The 17763-nt window shown below is 42.6% G+C and overlaps 1 protein-coding gene across 1 annotated transcript in view; it reads right to left on the bottom strand.

The window, feature by feature from the left end:
- MAT1A (methionine adenosyltransferase 1A) overlaps positions 1 to 17763 on the bottom strand; it is a 52247-nt gene that overhangs the window by 11023 nt on the left and 23461 nt on the right. Inside the window, exons 3-5 of the mRNA XM_054522366.2 lie at positions 6738 to 7344; positions 2932 to 3009; positions 1338 to 1460 (exon numbers count right to left, since the gene is read on the bottom strand). Coding sequence (XP_054378341.1) covers positions 1338 to 1460; positions 2932 to 3009; positions 6738 to 6831 — 295 coding nt within the window. The 5' untranslated portion in view covers positions 6832 to 7344. The remainder of the gene's footprint in view (positions 1 to 1337; positions 1461 to 2931; positions 3010 to 6737; positions 7345 to 17763) is intronic.

The raw sequence follows: 17763 nt of genomic DNA, 5'->3' as shown, positions 1-17763 counted from the left end.
TGTGTGGTAACGCCTCAGGAAGCTGCAGCTCTGGGACAACGTGTTTCCTCTGTGAATACCCTCATGTCCCAACCAGGAGAATTAACTGGTTCTTACTGCTTCTCTTCCCACTGAGTCTCAAAATCACTGTCATGCACTCAACCAATATTCATTGCTCATGAGTGCTTTGGGCTGCGCCAGACTCTGCGAGTCTGCACCATCATACCATGAGTGGGCTCTCTCACTTACAAACGGGGGGTCCAGCATCTCTGCATACCCTGACCCACAGGATGCCACACATCACCCTAAACAACTATTATGTGACACAGGCAGAAATGAACACCTTTAAAGTCATGCTTCTCTCTGTGCATCTTGATTACAGGTGTATATCTAGGCAGGATGACCTGGAAGTGGGTCTCTTTGCCATGGTGTGAGGTCATCACATCTCTCACAGTGATTTCAGAGAATTAGGGAGAGAGCCAACAGAGACCCAAAATGAATTTTTCTTTAAAAATTAGAATTGCCTGAACATCTAATGCCAGAGACCAACGTGGAGACTCTAAGAAATGGGGCCAGAGCCCTGCCCAGGAAGCCAGCATGGACAAAGGGCCCCTGAAGCTCCTGCAGAATGTGATCGCATACAGGCCCTCCGCACCTGGTACTCGCTCTCTCGGTCCTTTGCTGCCCTCCAGGCTGTACCGCTGCCTGGCCTACTCAGTCTCAGATGTTGGAATCTGCTTCAAAGCTCTGCTAGGGCCTGTGCCCTTCCCTGGGTGGTGGCCCCACACTATGTGGCACTGGTGCTAACCTGGACCAGCCTCGCCTGCTGTCAGCACCAGTTCTGGACTGAGTCATCTTGCTCCATGTCTATGATTGGAAGTAGGTTTAGTGGAAGCACAGGAGTCCTGAGCCTAGTGACTGCTTACCCTGTGATCTCACACAGACTGTTTACCCCTCTAGGCCTCCATTTCCTCATCTGCATAAGTACATAAATGATTAAGACAACACAAGAGACTATCACTAGTGCCTGGCAGGGAGCATGTCCCCAAAGGAGGGCAGACCCCTTTATTCAGTGCGTCTTTCTCTTCCAAAGCCTTTGGCAGCGCCAAGAAGGCAAGGCCTAAAACAAGCCCAGTCAACAACAGATGGGCCTGTGCTGGGCCCTGGGCATAGTCGCCTGTTGGCCATCCTTATGCCAGAGTCTTTGACCCCTGGAACCTAACGGACAAGTGTAGGAGTGTTTTCCTCCTGGTAGTTTTGATACTCCCATCAGGCTGAAAGGCGCGGGTTTGACTCAGCATCGGGGTCTCTATCAGCAGAGAGCAACAGGGATTTCGGACCCAGAGGCCTGCCCTCACCCTTGGCTGAGTCATCGTAGCCGATGTGCTTGATGGTGTCCCTCACCACCCGCTGGTAGTCCACCATGGCCATTGAGGTGATCTCGCCACACAGCAGCACCATGCCAGTCTTGCACACCGTCTCTGAAAGGGAGCGGGGAGCAAGGAGAGTTAGCAGCCAAGTGCCAACAAAGGGAAGCTCACATTCCCAGACCTCTCACAGTGCGGACAAAAAAGACACAGGAGGGGCCTTACAAGGAATGAATTCCAGAAGGAAAATAGAAACGCCAATAAAAAGAAAAAATCCCAGCACCAAGCACTGAGCATCTTCCAATGCTGTCTTGGAAAGAGTCAGTCATAAGTTGTGATCGTGGACAACTTATTTAACCTCTCTAAGTCTCTGTTCCCTCATCTATTTAATAAAGCTATTTATAAGACTGCTATGTGGATTAAAGGGAGATGATGGTTGTATGTAGCTGTCATAAAGAAGGTAGTCCACACATGTGACCCCCCATCCCCCACATTGCTAAACCTCCACTGCAGGCTTGAGGGAGTGGGATCCGGACCAAAAAAATCAAAGCAGGCCAACCTTCTCTCCAGATATTTACAAAGATATAAAGGTAGAATCTACCTTCAGAGGGGTATGAGTCCCTGTAGTATTCAATATAGGGGTGAGGATGCAACCAGAGAGGGAAGGATGGGTCTGTGCAGTGGACAGGACATGACAATGACAGTAAGGAGAGCAGGGCTCTGGTCTTCACACTGGGGCACCCTACCCCATGGCTTGGCCAGGCCCTGATGCAGAGGGCACCATGATCCTGTCTCTAAAATGAACAGGCTGGACCTTATCACCCTGGGGGCCCTCCAGGCTCCAGAGTCCATGACTCTGCCACTGTGCCACGGGCTTCAAGCCAGGCAAAGATTTTCCTGCCAAACAACTTATCCCACAAATAAAGGTGAAGATCTTCAGCCTACATGAGTCTTCAGACACAATAAATCATGCAGATGGGAGCCAGGGCTTCAGTACTTTAGTTTAACATTAATGTCTCTTAGGAAAGCCATTGATTTATTGAAAAACAATTGGTGAAGATGTTGCCTTCCTGTTGCTATTAAATGGGGGACACTAATTATTTTAAAACCTAAATCATACCACAAACTAGGAAAGAAAACAAGAGAAGAAGCCAGGTATCTGTGCAGCCAACAAAGGCTCCTACAACGAGGGTGCAGCTTATAACCATCTAGGCAGCTACCTGTGTTTCAAGCTCTTTCATCCCATCTGGAAGATTCACCTAAGAACTTTGAAAGACCTCCTTGTTCCCAATGAGATCAAGCATCAGAAAGGCCATGTGCTGGTCCAACCCTCTGCTATTTATGGTTGCTATGACATTTAACGTCAGATTCTTGCTAAAAATAATTATCTATTTGTTTCATGGTTAGAAATGTTTTTCCTCTCTGTTACTACACAGGGGAGGTCTCATAATTGAGAAATCTACTGCAGAGCAGAGGACATGGATTTTGGAACTGAGGGGTGTGGCTCGTTTGTCTTATACCCATGATTAATTTCTCAGTCTAGCCCACTTAGGTCTCCAGCAGGGAGGGACCGGGTGTTTCTTACCACAGGCCACCTTGGCATTGGGGTCTTGCTTGAGATGGGCATCTAGCACTGCGTCACTGATCTGGTCACAGATCTTATCTGGACAAGAGCAAATATGGGTCAGAATCACAAAAATATTCGGGATAACAAATTGAAATGTTAAAATAATTAGATATCGACTTTTCAGTTTACATATCAACTTATCTACCAGAGGAAAAACACTTTTTTTAAGTATAAGAAATTAGAAATACTTTGAAATTTTTATTTATTTCCATTCCTGCCTAATTTTGGATGACATGTATTATATAAAGTCATAGAATGCCCTAAAAAAGAAATCTTTTTTTTTTTTTTGAGATGGAGTCTCGGTCTATCACCCAGGCTGGAGTGCAGTGGTGCGATCTCAGTTCACTGCAATCTCCACCGCCGGGGTTCAAGCCTCCCACCTCAGCCTCCCAAGTAGCTAGGATTACAGGCTTGTGCTACCACGCCTGGCTAATTTGTTTTGTATTTTCAGTAGAGATGGCATTTCACCATGTTGGCCAGGCTGGTCTTGAACTCCTGGCCTCAAGTGATCCACCCACCTCAGCCTCTGAAAGTGCTGGGATTACAGGTGTTAGCCACTGCGCCCGGTCAAAATCAGCTCTTCTAGGAGTCTAACGCAACTCACACATACACAAACACACACCCATTCCTCATCATGTTCCCTTTAATTCTAACATCTAGAAAAGTCCTGGAAATGAACTTAAAAATAGTTAAGAAGTGAATTTTACCTCTTTGCCAAGAGGTAAAATCAGATGGCTCAAACAGCTGCATTGCATGGCAGGTTCCACAAGATGCAATGCACCGTATATAAAACACCACACCCAAGTACATGACTCCATCCATAAGAATTCTACAAGATAACCCCTATACATCATTGCTGTTTTGCAGAATACTTCCATAAGCAGCTCTCAGATCCTCCCACATGGTCACTCAGCCTCCCGAAAGCCAGGTGTCCTTAGAGCTGGGCTTGACCTCTTCAATTAAGGTAGGACTGACAAGGGTTCAACATGAGCTGGAATTTGACTTTATTCTTCCACTATTTGCCTTAAAGACTCTGCAGGTTCTAGAATGTAAAGCACTAAATGGTGCTTGCAGGAAAATCCACTCTTGCTTTGGGGTTATGCAAACTGTCAATACCTACAAATTAAGAAATAAAAGTGATCTCTATTTACATATATTATAGCTCATTCAGTGTTAAAAATACCCACAGTCTGCTCTTAATAAAATAATATGTTTTTGTTAAGAATCCAGATCCAGAATCAAGCAGTTTGGCTCTCAAAAGCAGATGTAAAATTCTGTAATTAAAGATATTCATTAACTCCTTAATCTTTCCTTTAGAAACTACTGCTAAACATATGTTTGAGGTTGTGTTTTGTTTGTTTGTTTCTTTTTTTTTTAATCTAGCCTCCTGCCAGTGGCAGACCCTGGTAGTACCTTTAGGTTTGTCTGAGCCCATCGTCTCTACACACCTCTACCACTGAAGGCCTCCCGCTGCTAAAATAAATACATGCTGGCCACCTTAGGCTTACCCATCAGGGTTCCTAGAAGCTTGCTGACTGATTATTGATTGTGGATGTCTCTGCCTGTGCAAAGACACAGCTCACAGGCTCCCATTCTGCCTAGGGAAATCCAACATGAGGAGGAACAAAGCTGGAGTCCAGCAGGGGCTTCCAGATAGCACCACACACAAGACAATGCCCAAGGAGGTTGTTTCTGAATTGTTTTTGTTTTTGTTTTGGCTTTCAAAATTTTTATCAGTATCACTTAGTAGGCTTAAGATAGCCAATAGGTTGTGTTTTTTTTGGAAAACCGGAGAAGAAAACCTTTATCTTTCTAGCAGAGAGGAATTCAGCAATGGAATGACAAGCAGAAAGTCACCTAGCCTTCACGGAAACTGACTTACCTGGACAATTATAATGGCAAGTACAAGGGACGATCAGACAAATTGATTGGCTGTCATTAAGTATACAAAACAATCAACTGATTGGCTGGCATGTTCATTCTCAGTCCTCTGAACACATTGCTGCTGCGCACAATGGGCCATTCTTGGGACCACTGGCCACTGCATGCCAAAAAACCCACTTCCTCCGGGTGGAGTGAATCTTTCTCCTAAGCTATAAATGAGGCTCATAGCCATGGAGCTGACCAGAATGTGTCAGAAATCAGCAATGTATCTGAGATTGAAAATACAGTAAACCTAGATACTTTATACAGTTATGCACAACGAAAGAGGCTATTTACCTTGAACTGAGCTAAGTCACATAAAAAACTAAATTCAATTCAAGGTTTTCAACAGCTGCACTATTAACATTTTGGGCCAGATAATTAATTCTTCGTTGAGAGGCTGCCCTGTGCGCTGTAGGATGCTTAGCAGTGTGCCTGACCTCTACTCAATAGATGCCAGTAGCACCTTACCCCACCTCCTATAGTTGTGATAACTGCAAATGTCTCCAGGCAGTACAAAATGCTCTTGGGGGGTGTGGGGCAAAACTGCCACCAGTCAAAAACCACTGGCTAAAGTATATGGAAGGAGTAGTGCACTGAGGTGCCCAAAGCCAAGTTACAAGGTAGGAAAGATAAATATCTTTGAGGAAGAACAAGAGCAAGGAAGATGGAAAAAGGCAGACTTGGTAATAAGTTAGCAAACACTCAAATGAATTTTGAAGAGGTACTTAAATACAGAAGTCTGTACAGCTATCCCCCAGGGGTCTCTAAGAGCAGTGGTTCTCAGTGTGGTTCTCACCCCAGAGCATCAGCATCTCCTGGGAACTTGTCAAAAATGCAAATTCTCCAGCCTCTCCCAAGATCTACTGAATCAGAAACTCTGGAGGGTGGGGCCCAGCCCTCTGTTGTCTTGACAAGCCCTCTGGGGGATTCTGAAGCACCCTGAAGTTAGAGAACCATTGTCCTACACTTGAGGCTCTGAATGTCCCGGTCCTAGTTCTCACCGTCATCAAGGAAGCTTCTCTCACTTCCCCACATCACAGTCCACCTACTTTTCAGGGACCAAAACCAATGCCTACATTTTCTTCCTGTTTAGAAGGTCTTCTATCCTGCTCTTAGAGAATGTCACTGAGTCCCCAGCACCTAGAGGTCTACCCCAGCAGCGACCAGGGTGCAGGCTTTCATGCCTAAGTTGCACATGCTTTACATGCAAAATTTAGTCACCCATGGTCTTGTTTCAGGAACATTCTCTGTTGACTTAAATTGGCCATGGATAATAGATTAAAGCTTTGCTAAAAAAAATACATATAAAAAGTTAAGACCTGATCATATATTTTGCATGTGTCATACTCTTAGCCAGCTAGCTGCTACTCCCTGTTTTGGCCCCACTGTGCTGGCGTGCTGGTGGTGGGCCACAGCACGGCTTCATCAGGAGGGAGTATTTTATGAAACTACTCCATGCTGTTTCTCTAGAGATCCCTTCTGGTAACTCACACACATTGCTCTGAAGAGCTCTAGTAAAAGTGACTCCTACAGGTACAAAGTTATAGTCAGATAGGAGGAATGAGCTCTGGCATTCCATTGCACAGTAGGGTGACTGAAGGGCTAGAAGAGGGAATTTTGAATGTTTTCACCACAAAGAAGTAGTCAATGTCTGCAGCAATAGGTATGCCCATTATCCTAATTTGATCATTACATGTTATATTCATGGATCAAAACAACACACGGTACCCCATAAATACCCACAATTATTATGTGTCAATTAAAACCATTTGTAAGTGACTCCCTCAGTATAGGCTTGGAATGATGGTTTTCCAGTCAGTCCAGGACAGCCTACTTACCCGGGTGTCCCTCTCCCACAGACTCCGATGTGAACATGAAGACTCCTTCTTCACTTAGAGAGTGGTCACACAAGCCATCCACCGGTCCATTCATCTTCTCACACTTCTCCACTCACACTTCTTCCAGTGAACAATTTTAAGGCTGTGACTTTGCCTGAGTTTTTTTTTTCTTCTTCTTCTTCTTCTTCTTCTTCTTCTTCTTTCAACCCAACAGGCTTGTCTTTGGCAGAGCCACGGGGATCACTTCTGCCTAACTGCCTGTGAGCACGTGAGAACAGGCGAGGACTGCTGAGAAGGGAGGGAGTGGATGGAACACGGGATGTGTCCCTCCCTCCAGCTTGCCACAGCTTGCTCCTGAGCGACTCCTATATATGGAAAAGTGAAAGTGCCTGAATAATCATGTGAGAAAATTGGAGGAGTCCATTTTCTAAGAGGGGGGTCTTCTTACCTGGAGGAATTTCAATTCTTACCCCTGACTTTCCAAACTCTAAGCACCTGGTCAAGGTAAGGTAAAGAAGGCTGTATAGTTCTGCAGAATTGAAGCTCCTTTGGGACTCTCCTTCAGCTCTTAGCCAATCTCGGTAGTGCTCCAGAGTTCACGACCCACCTTGGAGAGCAGGGGTCTGTGGTCACCCAGAGATACAAGCAGGCAACTAGAAACTCTTTCTCAGAGATATGGTTTAGGCTAAGATTGCAACGGTGCCTTTGCTGTTGGGTGTCCCCTCCTCCCCTGCATCTCATCTGGATTGGTCTCTTCCCATTCTATCTTCTCAGGGAGAGCAGGAGCACGCACCTGTATTCTGAGCCAGCTGTGATGTTACACAACAGATTCATTTTAGAGGAAAAGCTTTGAGTCCACGTGTTTCTGCTAACAGAAACCACCTAAACTGTCAACTTCTCTAAAAGGCTGGCAGGCATTTTAACAAGCAAGATCTTTAAAAAGTATCTGTCTGGGGAGGTTACAGAGAACAATGTGTGTTTTGTGTTTTTTTTTAAGAAAAAAATGCTTTTGAGAAATGGATTCATTACAGGGAAATTATCAAAGTCCAATTTCCCAAAGCTTCCAGATTATAAACATCTACATATTCAGTTCTATACATGTAATAAACATCGTGTTCACACAACTCTTGTATTATTTTTGCTTTGACCAAAAAAAGTAGTAAACAGGATTATATCTTTAGTTCATGTACTAAATGACAGCGTCTCACACTCTCAGATCCAGCTGCATCCTCAGACCCAAGGAAAAATGGGGAATTGAGACCACAGAAAATGAGGATGGGTGGAGAAACCAGTTCCCACTAGAATGCAATAAAAAGTAATCAACCATAACCTTGTGCATCAAAGCTTGGACTGTGGGAAGCAAAAGTTAGGAGGCAATAGCCCCACCTAACAATTCTGGTGACCAAACCCCCTCTGAGTTTATTATACAAGCATTTGAAAAAATTTTTTCTGGCACACATTCTGGTGCTCCAAAGCTTGAGTCTTGCTAACTGATGACCACACATCATCCCTTCAGGGAATTAAAACAGTATTAAGGTAACCTCTTCTGGAATAAAGTAAGGGATGTTACATATGCATAGCCAATCAACGGCATTTAACAAGGAGTGAACTGAAGTGCTTAGGCACAAGACTGTTGAAAGTTCAGAGAGGAAAAGGCCATTGGGAAGGGATGGACAAACGAGGAATCAAATAGGGACTTTAGACAACATTGTCTTGTCATCGCCAGCACACAGGACTCCTCTGTTTGCACTTAAGCTATTTCAACATTGCTGGCCCTTAGTAAATTTCTTCTGGGTACATTAGTTTTAAACCTAGAGGCAATATGAGCTAATGTTTAATTTGAACTGTAGAACTAGGTGACCCTAGCAGTTAAAATTGTATGATAACAATTATGCTCCAAATTCGATTTAAGAACAAGATGATGTGTAAGTAGCAGGTAATCTTCAAGGTTCCTAGAGTTATCAGGAAGACAGAAAAGAAAGCAGTAGCTGCCTTCTGAATTCCATAAGTAACACCATGTGGTGGAAGGCATCAGGGTGGGGAGATGATCTGTACACAGATAAGTGTGCAGGGGGCTTTGGCAGCCTGGATGCCAATTCAGGGTGCGAGGGAGGGATCTGAGAGGCACCTCGTTAAAAACCCATCTCAAGTATGAGTTTCATTTAAGACCCCAACTAAATACTAGGACACCTTATATTCTTCTAGCAAGTAAATGTTAAGAAGCAGTACACAGAGCATGGTGGATGGAAGTGCAGGCTTCTGGACTAGGGTCCAACTTTTGCCTGTAACCTCCCATGCAGCCTGGAGAAGGCTTCCTAACTTCTCTAATCTGCTGTTTCTTCTGCTGTAAAGCAGGTTAAATAATTGCCTACCTCCTAGTGTTATTTTGAGAACTAAATGAGGTCATTTAGATATGATGAGTATTGGACAAAGTGCTAGCACACAATACAAATTTAATAAATATTAGCTAATATTATTAAGCAGTCTATTTACATACATATGATTTTCCTCTGAACAAAAACAGATTATGGTATGTATACATATGTATGTATATGTGTATATACACATATACACATATAATTTTGCATCTCACTTTTTCCCCCCACAATATATCATGGCCCTCTGTTCACATCTCTAAATACAGATAGGCCTTTTTTTGGGGTGGGGGGGATGAAGTCTCACTCTGTCACCCAGGCTGGAGTGCAATGGCATGATCTCAGCTCACTGCAACCTCCGCCTCCCGGGTTCAAGCGATTCTGCTGCCTCAGCCTCCTGAGTAGCTGGGATTACAGGTGCATGCCACCACACCCAGCTAATTTTTGTATTTTTAGTAGAGACAGGGTTTCACCATGTTGGTCAGGCTGGTCTTGAACTCCTGACCTCGTGATCTGCCTGCCTCAGCCTCCCAAAGTGCTGGGATTACAGGCGTGAACCACTGTACCCAGCAGGCCTTATTTTTTAATACTTGAATAGTATCCTACAATAAGGATGTGCCATAAATTATTAAACCATTCATTCCTCAGTGGTTAAATATTTTCAACTTCTCCAGTTATTTCACATCACTATAATGCTGCAGTGAAGGTCCTTATTCATCAGCATGTTTCTGAAAAGGATAATAATGGAAGGCTCTGGCAGTGCAGAACTAGCCAAAAGATTTCACTTTTGCAATGAATTTTACCTGATAAAGAAGTAGCAATTCAACCAAGAGTTAAAATTGTAGTTTCAATCTACCCACTTCAGAAAAGAATTGGCAGATCTTAGCAAAGATGTAATTACTTTGAGAGTTGAACCCACAAGGACTTCATGGCCCTAATTTACCATCATAAACACAAATTGAGTCCTCCCTTACACACAGCCTGTTCCCATCTCATGCTTGAATTGTCCCAATGGCCACTCCCAGCCCCAAGCTCCACACTGGACTGATTACCTAAGTCCAATGTGTCAAAGGCACACAGTTGATCTCACTGACATGCAGCAGCCTTGAACTCTGAAGCTTCACTGACAAGCCTCTGAAGAAACTTGGCTTTCAAAATAAGTCTCTCTTTCAGTCAGATTTACCCCTGATGAATCTCTGAATATAAAACATCCAGTGGAAGACTGTTTCCAATAAGCAGTGCCTGTAAGTCCCACTGAGCAGTTTAGTGATGGAGTTTCGAGAGCACCTGACCCTAGGCAGCACCACGGGGCTGCAGGGGTGGTGGGGAGGCCCTGCCAGATGGTATGCTTTGCTGGCTCTGCACTGCCATGCCTGATGGGGAGGCCACAGGGAGGACCCTAGGTGCAGAGGTGGGGGGTGCAGGTGTTGTCTAAGTGCAAACATTTCTAAACTTTGGCTAGAAGCTCCTCTGACTTAAATGGCTAAATAATGAATATTTTCAAGTGGATATACCTCTTTTGCCTAATTAAGCACAAAGTTTTCCTATAGATGCCACTCTGGAGCATGAATAAGTTACTTATGAAAGAAAGATGAAATTGATTCAGATTGTACATTTTTGAAATTTTGGTAATTTCAACAATATATGACCTTCAATGGGTAAAATTCCAAATAAGCACTTGTTGGGCTCAGAAAACAATATCGCAAAGTCTGTCACCTTGGCATGCTGAGGACTTTGAACTGAAGGGGACTGAAGGGGCCTCAGAAGCAAGGTCGCTCTGACCTTCTCTCCCCTCCTCCTGTCTCCCACCTCTCTTTCTTCCCTGAAGCAAGTCATAGAAACCAGAATTCCTCTCCCCAAGGTAGGTCACAGAAACTAAAACTTCTCTCCCTGAGAGCAAGCCATAAGATGTAGAAAGACCACTCCTCCCTTCTCCCTTGAAGACCCTCAGTCCAGAGGGTCCTGCTTCATACCTGGGAAGAAGGAATGCTGCACAGAGAGGCCAAGAAGAATCTGAAAAGGCAGGCCTTGCTGGGTCCTAACCCCTCACCTAAGTCTATTACCAGTAGGTCAAACCCACTGTCCAATCACATTCCTACAAGGACTATCCATTCTTCAAACCTAAGCATAAAAGTAGACAGTTTTCCCTGGGTCTTTGGATCTTCACTTCTGAAGGCTCCTGTGTCACATGAAACCTTGATTAAACCTGGGTGATGGGATCATTCACACCCCCATACCTCAGCATCACTGCAATATATCTTAGTAATACATCTCCACATGTACCCACTGAATCTAAAATAAAAGTTGAAAAAAAAAACAACAAAAAGGAAAACACAAACAGGTTACAAATTTTACAGAAACATCTTAATTTTGCTTATGTGCAAAATATATCTGCATAGACAAGTGAAGCAAATACATGAAAGCGTTTAGATACCAAAATAACAAAAAGAACTTTGATAAATAAATGTATTACGCTTTTCCCTTGTTAATCCGTCTTTTGTCATAAGAGCATCAGCTGTGACCCTTATGATGGGTAAGGAAAGATATAACACCTTTCCACCCCTACACACCCATATACAACTCCTATTCTGAAAAGGAAGAAAGACATGTTGAAAGACTTAATGGAAAAAGCAGGACCCAAGCTACGGCCCAAAGGAATTACAGAACTTAGAAAGGCAACAGGAAGACAGAGAGGCTCTGGAAGAGAAAACTTCACCAGCCACAGCTGGTGAAGTTAGTGCAGAAGAACATTGCCTCAATTCCACCTGGGGAGGGTGGGAGCAGATAACTGGGCAGGGAGGTAATGGCTGGGAAGCCAGGCACTCTAAGCAGTAAGTATTCCTCTAGAAAAGCAGTGAAATGGGTTTCATTCTGACAGTGTAGAGTGCAAGCTAGATTTGAGGAGGAAGACTCCAAAATCAGAGAGAAGAGTTAAGACTCTTGCCTTGAATGAGGAATAACCTAATGAAGAACAGACCCTGAGATGTTCATGCAATATAATGCAAATCCAGCTGTGCATTGTCATTTTTCAAAACCGTATTGTTTTTCTTAGTAGAATCACTTCTTCCCCCGACTTTTGAGGCTTGAAATCCTGGGAGGCGGTTTCAATTCCTGATTGTCTATCATCATATCCAAGTTTCCATAGTCTGTTAATTCTTTTTCAAAGGTGCCTTGGAATTCTCTCCTCCATTTCTGTGTTCACAGATAGTCACCTCTGCACCCATCCTTATCATCTCACATTTGAGTCAGGCATCAGCTGGGGCCAACTTCCCACACCAACATACCCTTCGGGGGTTGGCACCATGTTGCACATACCAGGAGTTTTAAAACTACCTGCTGATTCATACCTAGAAAGATGAGCATCCCAGCTGGGTGCAGTGGCTCACACCTGTAATTCCAACACTTTGGGAGGCCGAGGTGGGTTGATTACCTGAGGTCAGCAGTTCAAGAACAGCCTGGCCAACATGGTAAAACCTCGTCTCCACTAAAAATACAAAAATTAGCCAGGCATGGTGGTGGGCACCTATAATCCCCGCTACTCGGGAGGCTGAGGCAGGAGAATCGCTTGAATCGGGGAGGCAGAAGTTGCGGTGAGCCGAGATCACACCACTGCACTCCAGCCTGGGCAACAGAGTGAGACTCCATCTCAAAAAAAAAAAACAGAAAGAAGAAAGATGAGTATCCCTTAGGCTAACTCACCCTGATTTAAGGCATGCAAACAATATTTACATAGTGAAGGCCAAATCAGTCTTCCTGAAATACTTCCACTCCAGAATATCCTTCATCAGGAAAAACGTGAAGCACAGTATCACATACAAAGACAAGGATGAACTGTGGCTATATAGTATTCAGCTTTTGAAAAAGGACAAATAATAATATGCAATGTAATAGCCTATTCATAAAGATAAAAACAGTTTTTAAAATTTTAGGAATATATAAAGATGCAATGAAGGATACAAAAAGGTAAAGAAAGGAGTGATGTTACTGAAAATGGTGGAGAATTCCAGGACTCCATTTCTCCACAAAATCCATGAATAAAGCAAAATTACTTTACTGAAAATGGTTACTGAAAATGGTGGAGAATTCCAGGACTCCACTTCTCCACAAAATCCATGGATAAAGCAAAATTATCTAAATCAACTTTTGTAGAACTCTGGAATCCAGTCAAGAACTTACAAAAAGCTCAATAAAGAAAGAAGCTGCTAAATTGCCATAAAAGAGTGCTATGGTATTTAAATTGCCTGCCTACCATATCCCACTCTCCAGAGCAATGTGACTGTGAAGACGGCAACCCATACCCTGAGTTCAGGTTGCTAATGCCACAAGGAGAAACATGAACCTTATTCTCAAAGAACTGTGGTTGTAGGTTTCAAGCGGCCTGTCTGGTAGCTCCCTGAAGAATTGGTGCAAGGGCTTGCCTTTGTTTTGCCCAACTCAGAGCATTCCTGGGACTGGAGCAACTTCCCAAGTAGTGGCTTGCTGAAAGCATTTGAAGGCAAAAGTGTTGGCTGCGGGAGACTAGGGCAATGAATGACACTCAGGACAAGCAATAAACAGACCAAACCTAGGGAAGAAGGGCTTGGGAAACGAGATGCCTAGGGGAATAAGGGATTTTAAAAGCTACCACCTATACTGGGGGATCAAGGAGATGAGGCACATACCCAGGGTTGGACACATGCTCTGAAAAGGCCTGAGAAGACCTTATGCACTCACCTCTGGTGAGTTTTCAGGTTTTATGCAAATAGGAAGTGAAGACTGTGAACCCCAAAAATCTGAGACAGGTCTCAGTTAATTTAGAAAGTTAATTTGCCAAGGTTGAGGACGTGCGCCCATGATACAGCCTCAGGAGGTCTTGATGACATGTGTCCAAGATGGTAGGGGCACAGCTTCTTTTTTCACATTTTAGGGAGACATGAGACATCAATCAATATGTGTTGGATGTACATTGGTTCAGTCAGGAAAGGTGGGACAACTCGAAGTGGGGAGGGGGCTTCCAGGTCTTAGGTAGATAAGGGACAAATTGTTGCATTATTTTGAGTTTCTGATTAGCTTCTCCAAATGAGGCAATCAGATATGCATTTATCTCAGTGAGCAGAGGGGTGACTTTGAATAGAATGGGAGGCAGATTTGCCCTAAGCAGTTCCCAGCTTGACTTTCCCCTTTAGCTTAGTGATTTGGGGGCCCCAAGATTTATTTTCCTTTCACAAGGCTAAGGCAGAGTTGTAAATGGCCCAGTCAAGCACCAAAGAGTAACCTAACCCACAGGCAACCTGCAAAGACTAGGAGGATATGGTGGCTCCTATCTTTTTCTTTTATTGGCCTAAGTCATTTAATGAAACTCCAACACTAGCTGAGCACTAAGCTAATGGAACATAGACTTCATTGACCACATAAAACATACAGACTTTATAGTTCAGAAAACTAATAACAAAACAAATAACAATAACTCACAATAAGCAACAGCAATACTGGGGTGGGGGGAATCTGATTTCCAGTGTCACTACATTATAATGTTAAAAATGTCCAGTTAACAACAAAAAGTTATGAGACATGCAAAAACAAAAAAAAAAGAAGAAAGTTTGGCCATTCACGGGGAAAAAATAAACTAGTAGAAGCCTCCCTGAGAAAGCCTAGGCACTGGACATATTAGAAAAAGACCTAATTAGCCAGGCATGGTGGCTCGTGCCTGTAGTGCCAGCTACTTAGGAGGCTGAGGCAGGAGCATCACTTCAGCCCAGGAGGCAGAGTTGTGATAAGTCAAGATGGCGCCACTGCATTCCAGCCTGGGTGACTGAGGGAGGGCCTGTCTCAAAAAAAAAAAAAACTTTAAATGAACTATTTTAAATATGCTAAAAGGCTAAAAGAACCCATAGGAAAAGAACTCACGAAAATCAGGAGAACAATGTCTCATAAAATAGTAAATATCAATAAACTGATTAAAAATTATTTTTTAAAAAGAATCAAATAGAAATTTTGGAGATAAAAAGTATAACAGAAAGGCAATTTCACTAGAGGTGTTCACCAACAGATTTGGTCAGACAGAAGAAAGTATCAGTATTATCTGAAGATAGGCAAATTAAGATTATTTCATCTGAGGAGTAAAAACAAAAAAAAGTGAAAAAGATAGATATGCAGAGCCTACGAGACCAGTAGAACAATACCAACTATACCAACACGTGCATAATGAGATTCCAAGAGGGATAGGAGAGGGAGAAAGCAGAAAGAATTTTTGAAGAAATAATAGCCAAAAGCTTCCCAAATTTGATGAAAGACACAAATCTCTACATACAAGAATAACAACAAAATCTAAGAAGGATGAATTTTAAGACACATCAAGACACACTATAGTAAAATTGCTGAAAGCCAAAGAAAAGAGAAAATCTCGAAAGCAGAAAGAAAGAAGCATCTAATCACATATAACAGTAGTAACAGTCAAAGAACAGGACAATTACAGTCAAAAGTATTAACAGCCAATTTTTCTTCAGAAATCATGCAGGCTTTAAGGCAGTAAGATAAAATATTTAAAGTCCGGGGGGGAAAAACAGTCAAGTATGAATTCTGTAACTGGCAAAACTATGCCACCAAAATAAAGAAAAAATTAAGATATTCCCAGATAAATAAAAACTGAGAAAATCTTTCACCAGTAGACATGCATTACAAGGAATGTTAATAGAGAGGCCATCAGGATGAAAGGACACTATACCATAACTTAAGCCATATTTTTTAAAAGATCACACCTCTTGCTCCAGCCAGAGCTTGGGGTTAGATCTTCACTGCCATGTGTCCTCTGTTCTGGGAGGCCTAGGTGATTCTGCCACAGCCTCCATCGTTCTGTGACCTGCTGTTATTGGAAGATTTATAGCTAAGACTCCAGGACATCCCTGACTCTGAGACATGGGACTCAATATTCAGAGATGTGGCCATAGAATTCTCTCCAGAGAGTGCAAATGCCTGGCCCCTGCCCAGTGGAATTTGTATAGAGATATGATGTTAGAGAACTACAGAAACCTGGCCTTCCTGGCTATGTATTCTTTTTTTTTTTTTTTTTTTTTTTTTGAGACAGAGTCTCACTCTTGTTGCCCAGGCTGGGATAGAATGGCATGATCTCTCTCACTGAACCTTCATCTCCCAGGTAGAAGCGATTCTCCTGTCTCAGGCTCCCAAGTAGCTTGTATTACAGGCATGTGCCACTACACCCGGCTAATTTTTTCGTATTTAGTAGAGACAGGGCTTCACCACGTTAGCCAGGTTGGTCACAAACTCCTGACCTCAGGTGATCCACCGCCTCGGCCTCCCAAAGTGCTGGGATTGCAGGTGTGTGCCACTGTGCCAGGCCGGCTATGTATTCTTATTACAACCAAGGCCTTTCACCTGAGCAAGGCATAGAAGATTCATTCTAAAAAGTGACACTGGGAAGATATGGGATCTGTGGCCTTAAAAATTTACACTTATGGAAAAACTGTGAAAGCGTGGGTGAAGGTGGAGGGCAAAAAGAACGTTATAATGTACATAGCCAATATTAGACAACCACTCATAACAAAATTTTAACTGTGAAAGGAGATCAAAAACAGAATATTACAGAAGAAGGCTCAGTTTATGTTGGCTTACTTCTACAGAAGCATATGTTTCTGTAAGTAAATATCAACATCAATTTTTGAAGTCCATCTGTTGTAATGAAAATCAGAAAAACTTTAACCATGACTCAAAAATTAGTAAGCACCAGAGTATTCATTTTCTAGAAAATGATTATAAATGTAATGAATGTGGGAAAGTATTTTATTGATCCTCAAAATTTATTTTTCATCAGAGTATCCTATTCCAGAAAAGTCCGACAACTGTAATGAATATGGTAAAACTCCTAGCCAGTCCTTAAAACTTTCTCAACATCAAATAATTAACATTGGAGAGAACTCACAAAGATGTAATAAACATATAATAGTCTTTAGTCAGTCATCACATCTAAATAGACATAAGCTAATCAACACTGGAGAGAAATCATTCAGATGTAAAGAATGTGGCAAAGCTTTTACCTGGGACTCACATCTTAGACAACATCAGAAAATCCATACTGGAGAGAAACCCTTCAAATGTAAAGAATGCACAAAGCCTTTAACCAATATGCACACTTTACACAACATCAGAGAATTCATACTGGAGAGAGACTTTTTAAATGTAAAGAATGTGGCAAAGTTTTAAACTGGGGCTCATAACTTACTCAACATTAGAGACTCCATACTAGAGAGAAACCTTTCAAATGTAAAGAATGTGGCAAGGCCTTTAACAGGAGCTCAAACCTTACTTAGTATCAGATAATTCACCCCAGATAAAAACTCCACAAGTATAAAGAATGTGCCAATGCCCAAAACTAGTGCTCACACCTTACTCAACATTAGAAAATCAATTCTAGATAGAAATCTAATACATGTAATGATTTTGAAAAAAATATTTGCTCAAGATATATACCTTAGAAAACACCACATTATTTATGCTAAAAAACATTTTTACAAATATAAAGCAGTTATCAAAGCCTTTAGCTGTTGCATAAATCTTACTTGACAGAGAGTTCCCATAGCAGAGAACCCATACAAATGTAATAAATGTGAAAAGACCTTTATCCAAAATATATACCCTAGAAAACATCAGAGTTTATG

Source organism: Pongo abelii, chromosome 8 (assembly GCF_028885655.2).
Source record: "Pongo abelii isolate AG06213 chromosome 8, NHGRI_mPonAbe1-v2.0_pri, whole genome shotgun sequence".
Taxonomy (NCBI): Eukaryota; Metazoa; Chordata; class Mammalia; order Primates; family Hominidae; genus Pongo; species Pongo abelii.
The sequence above is the reverse complement of the archived record's forward strand: the minus strand, read 5'-3'. Positions and strand labels throughout refer to the sequence as shown.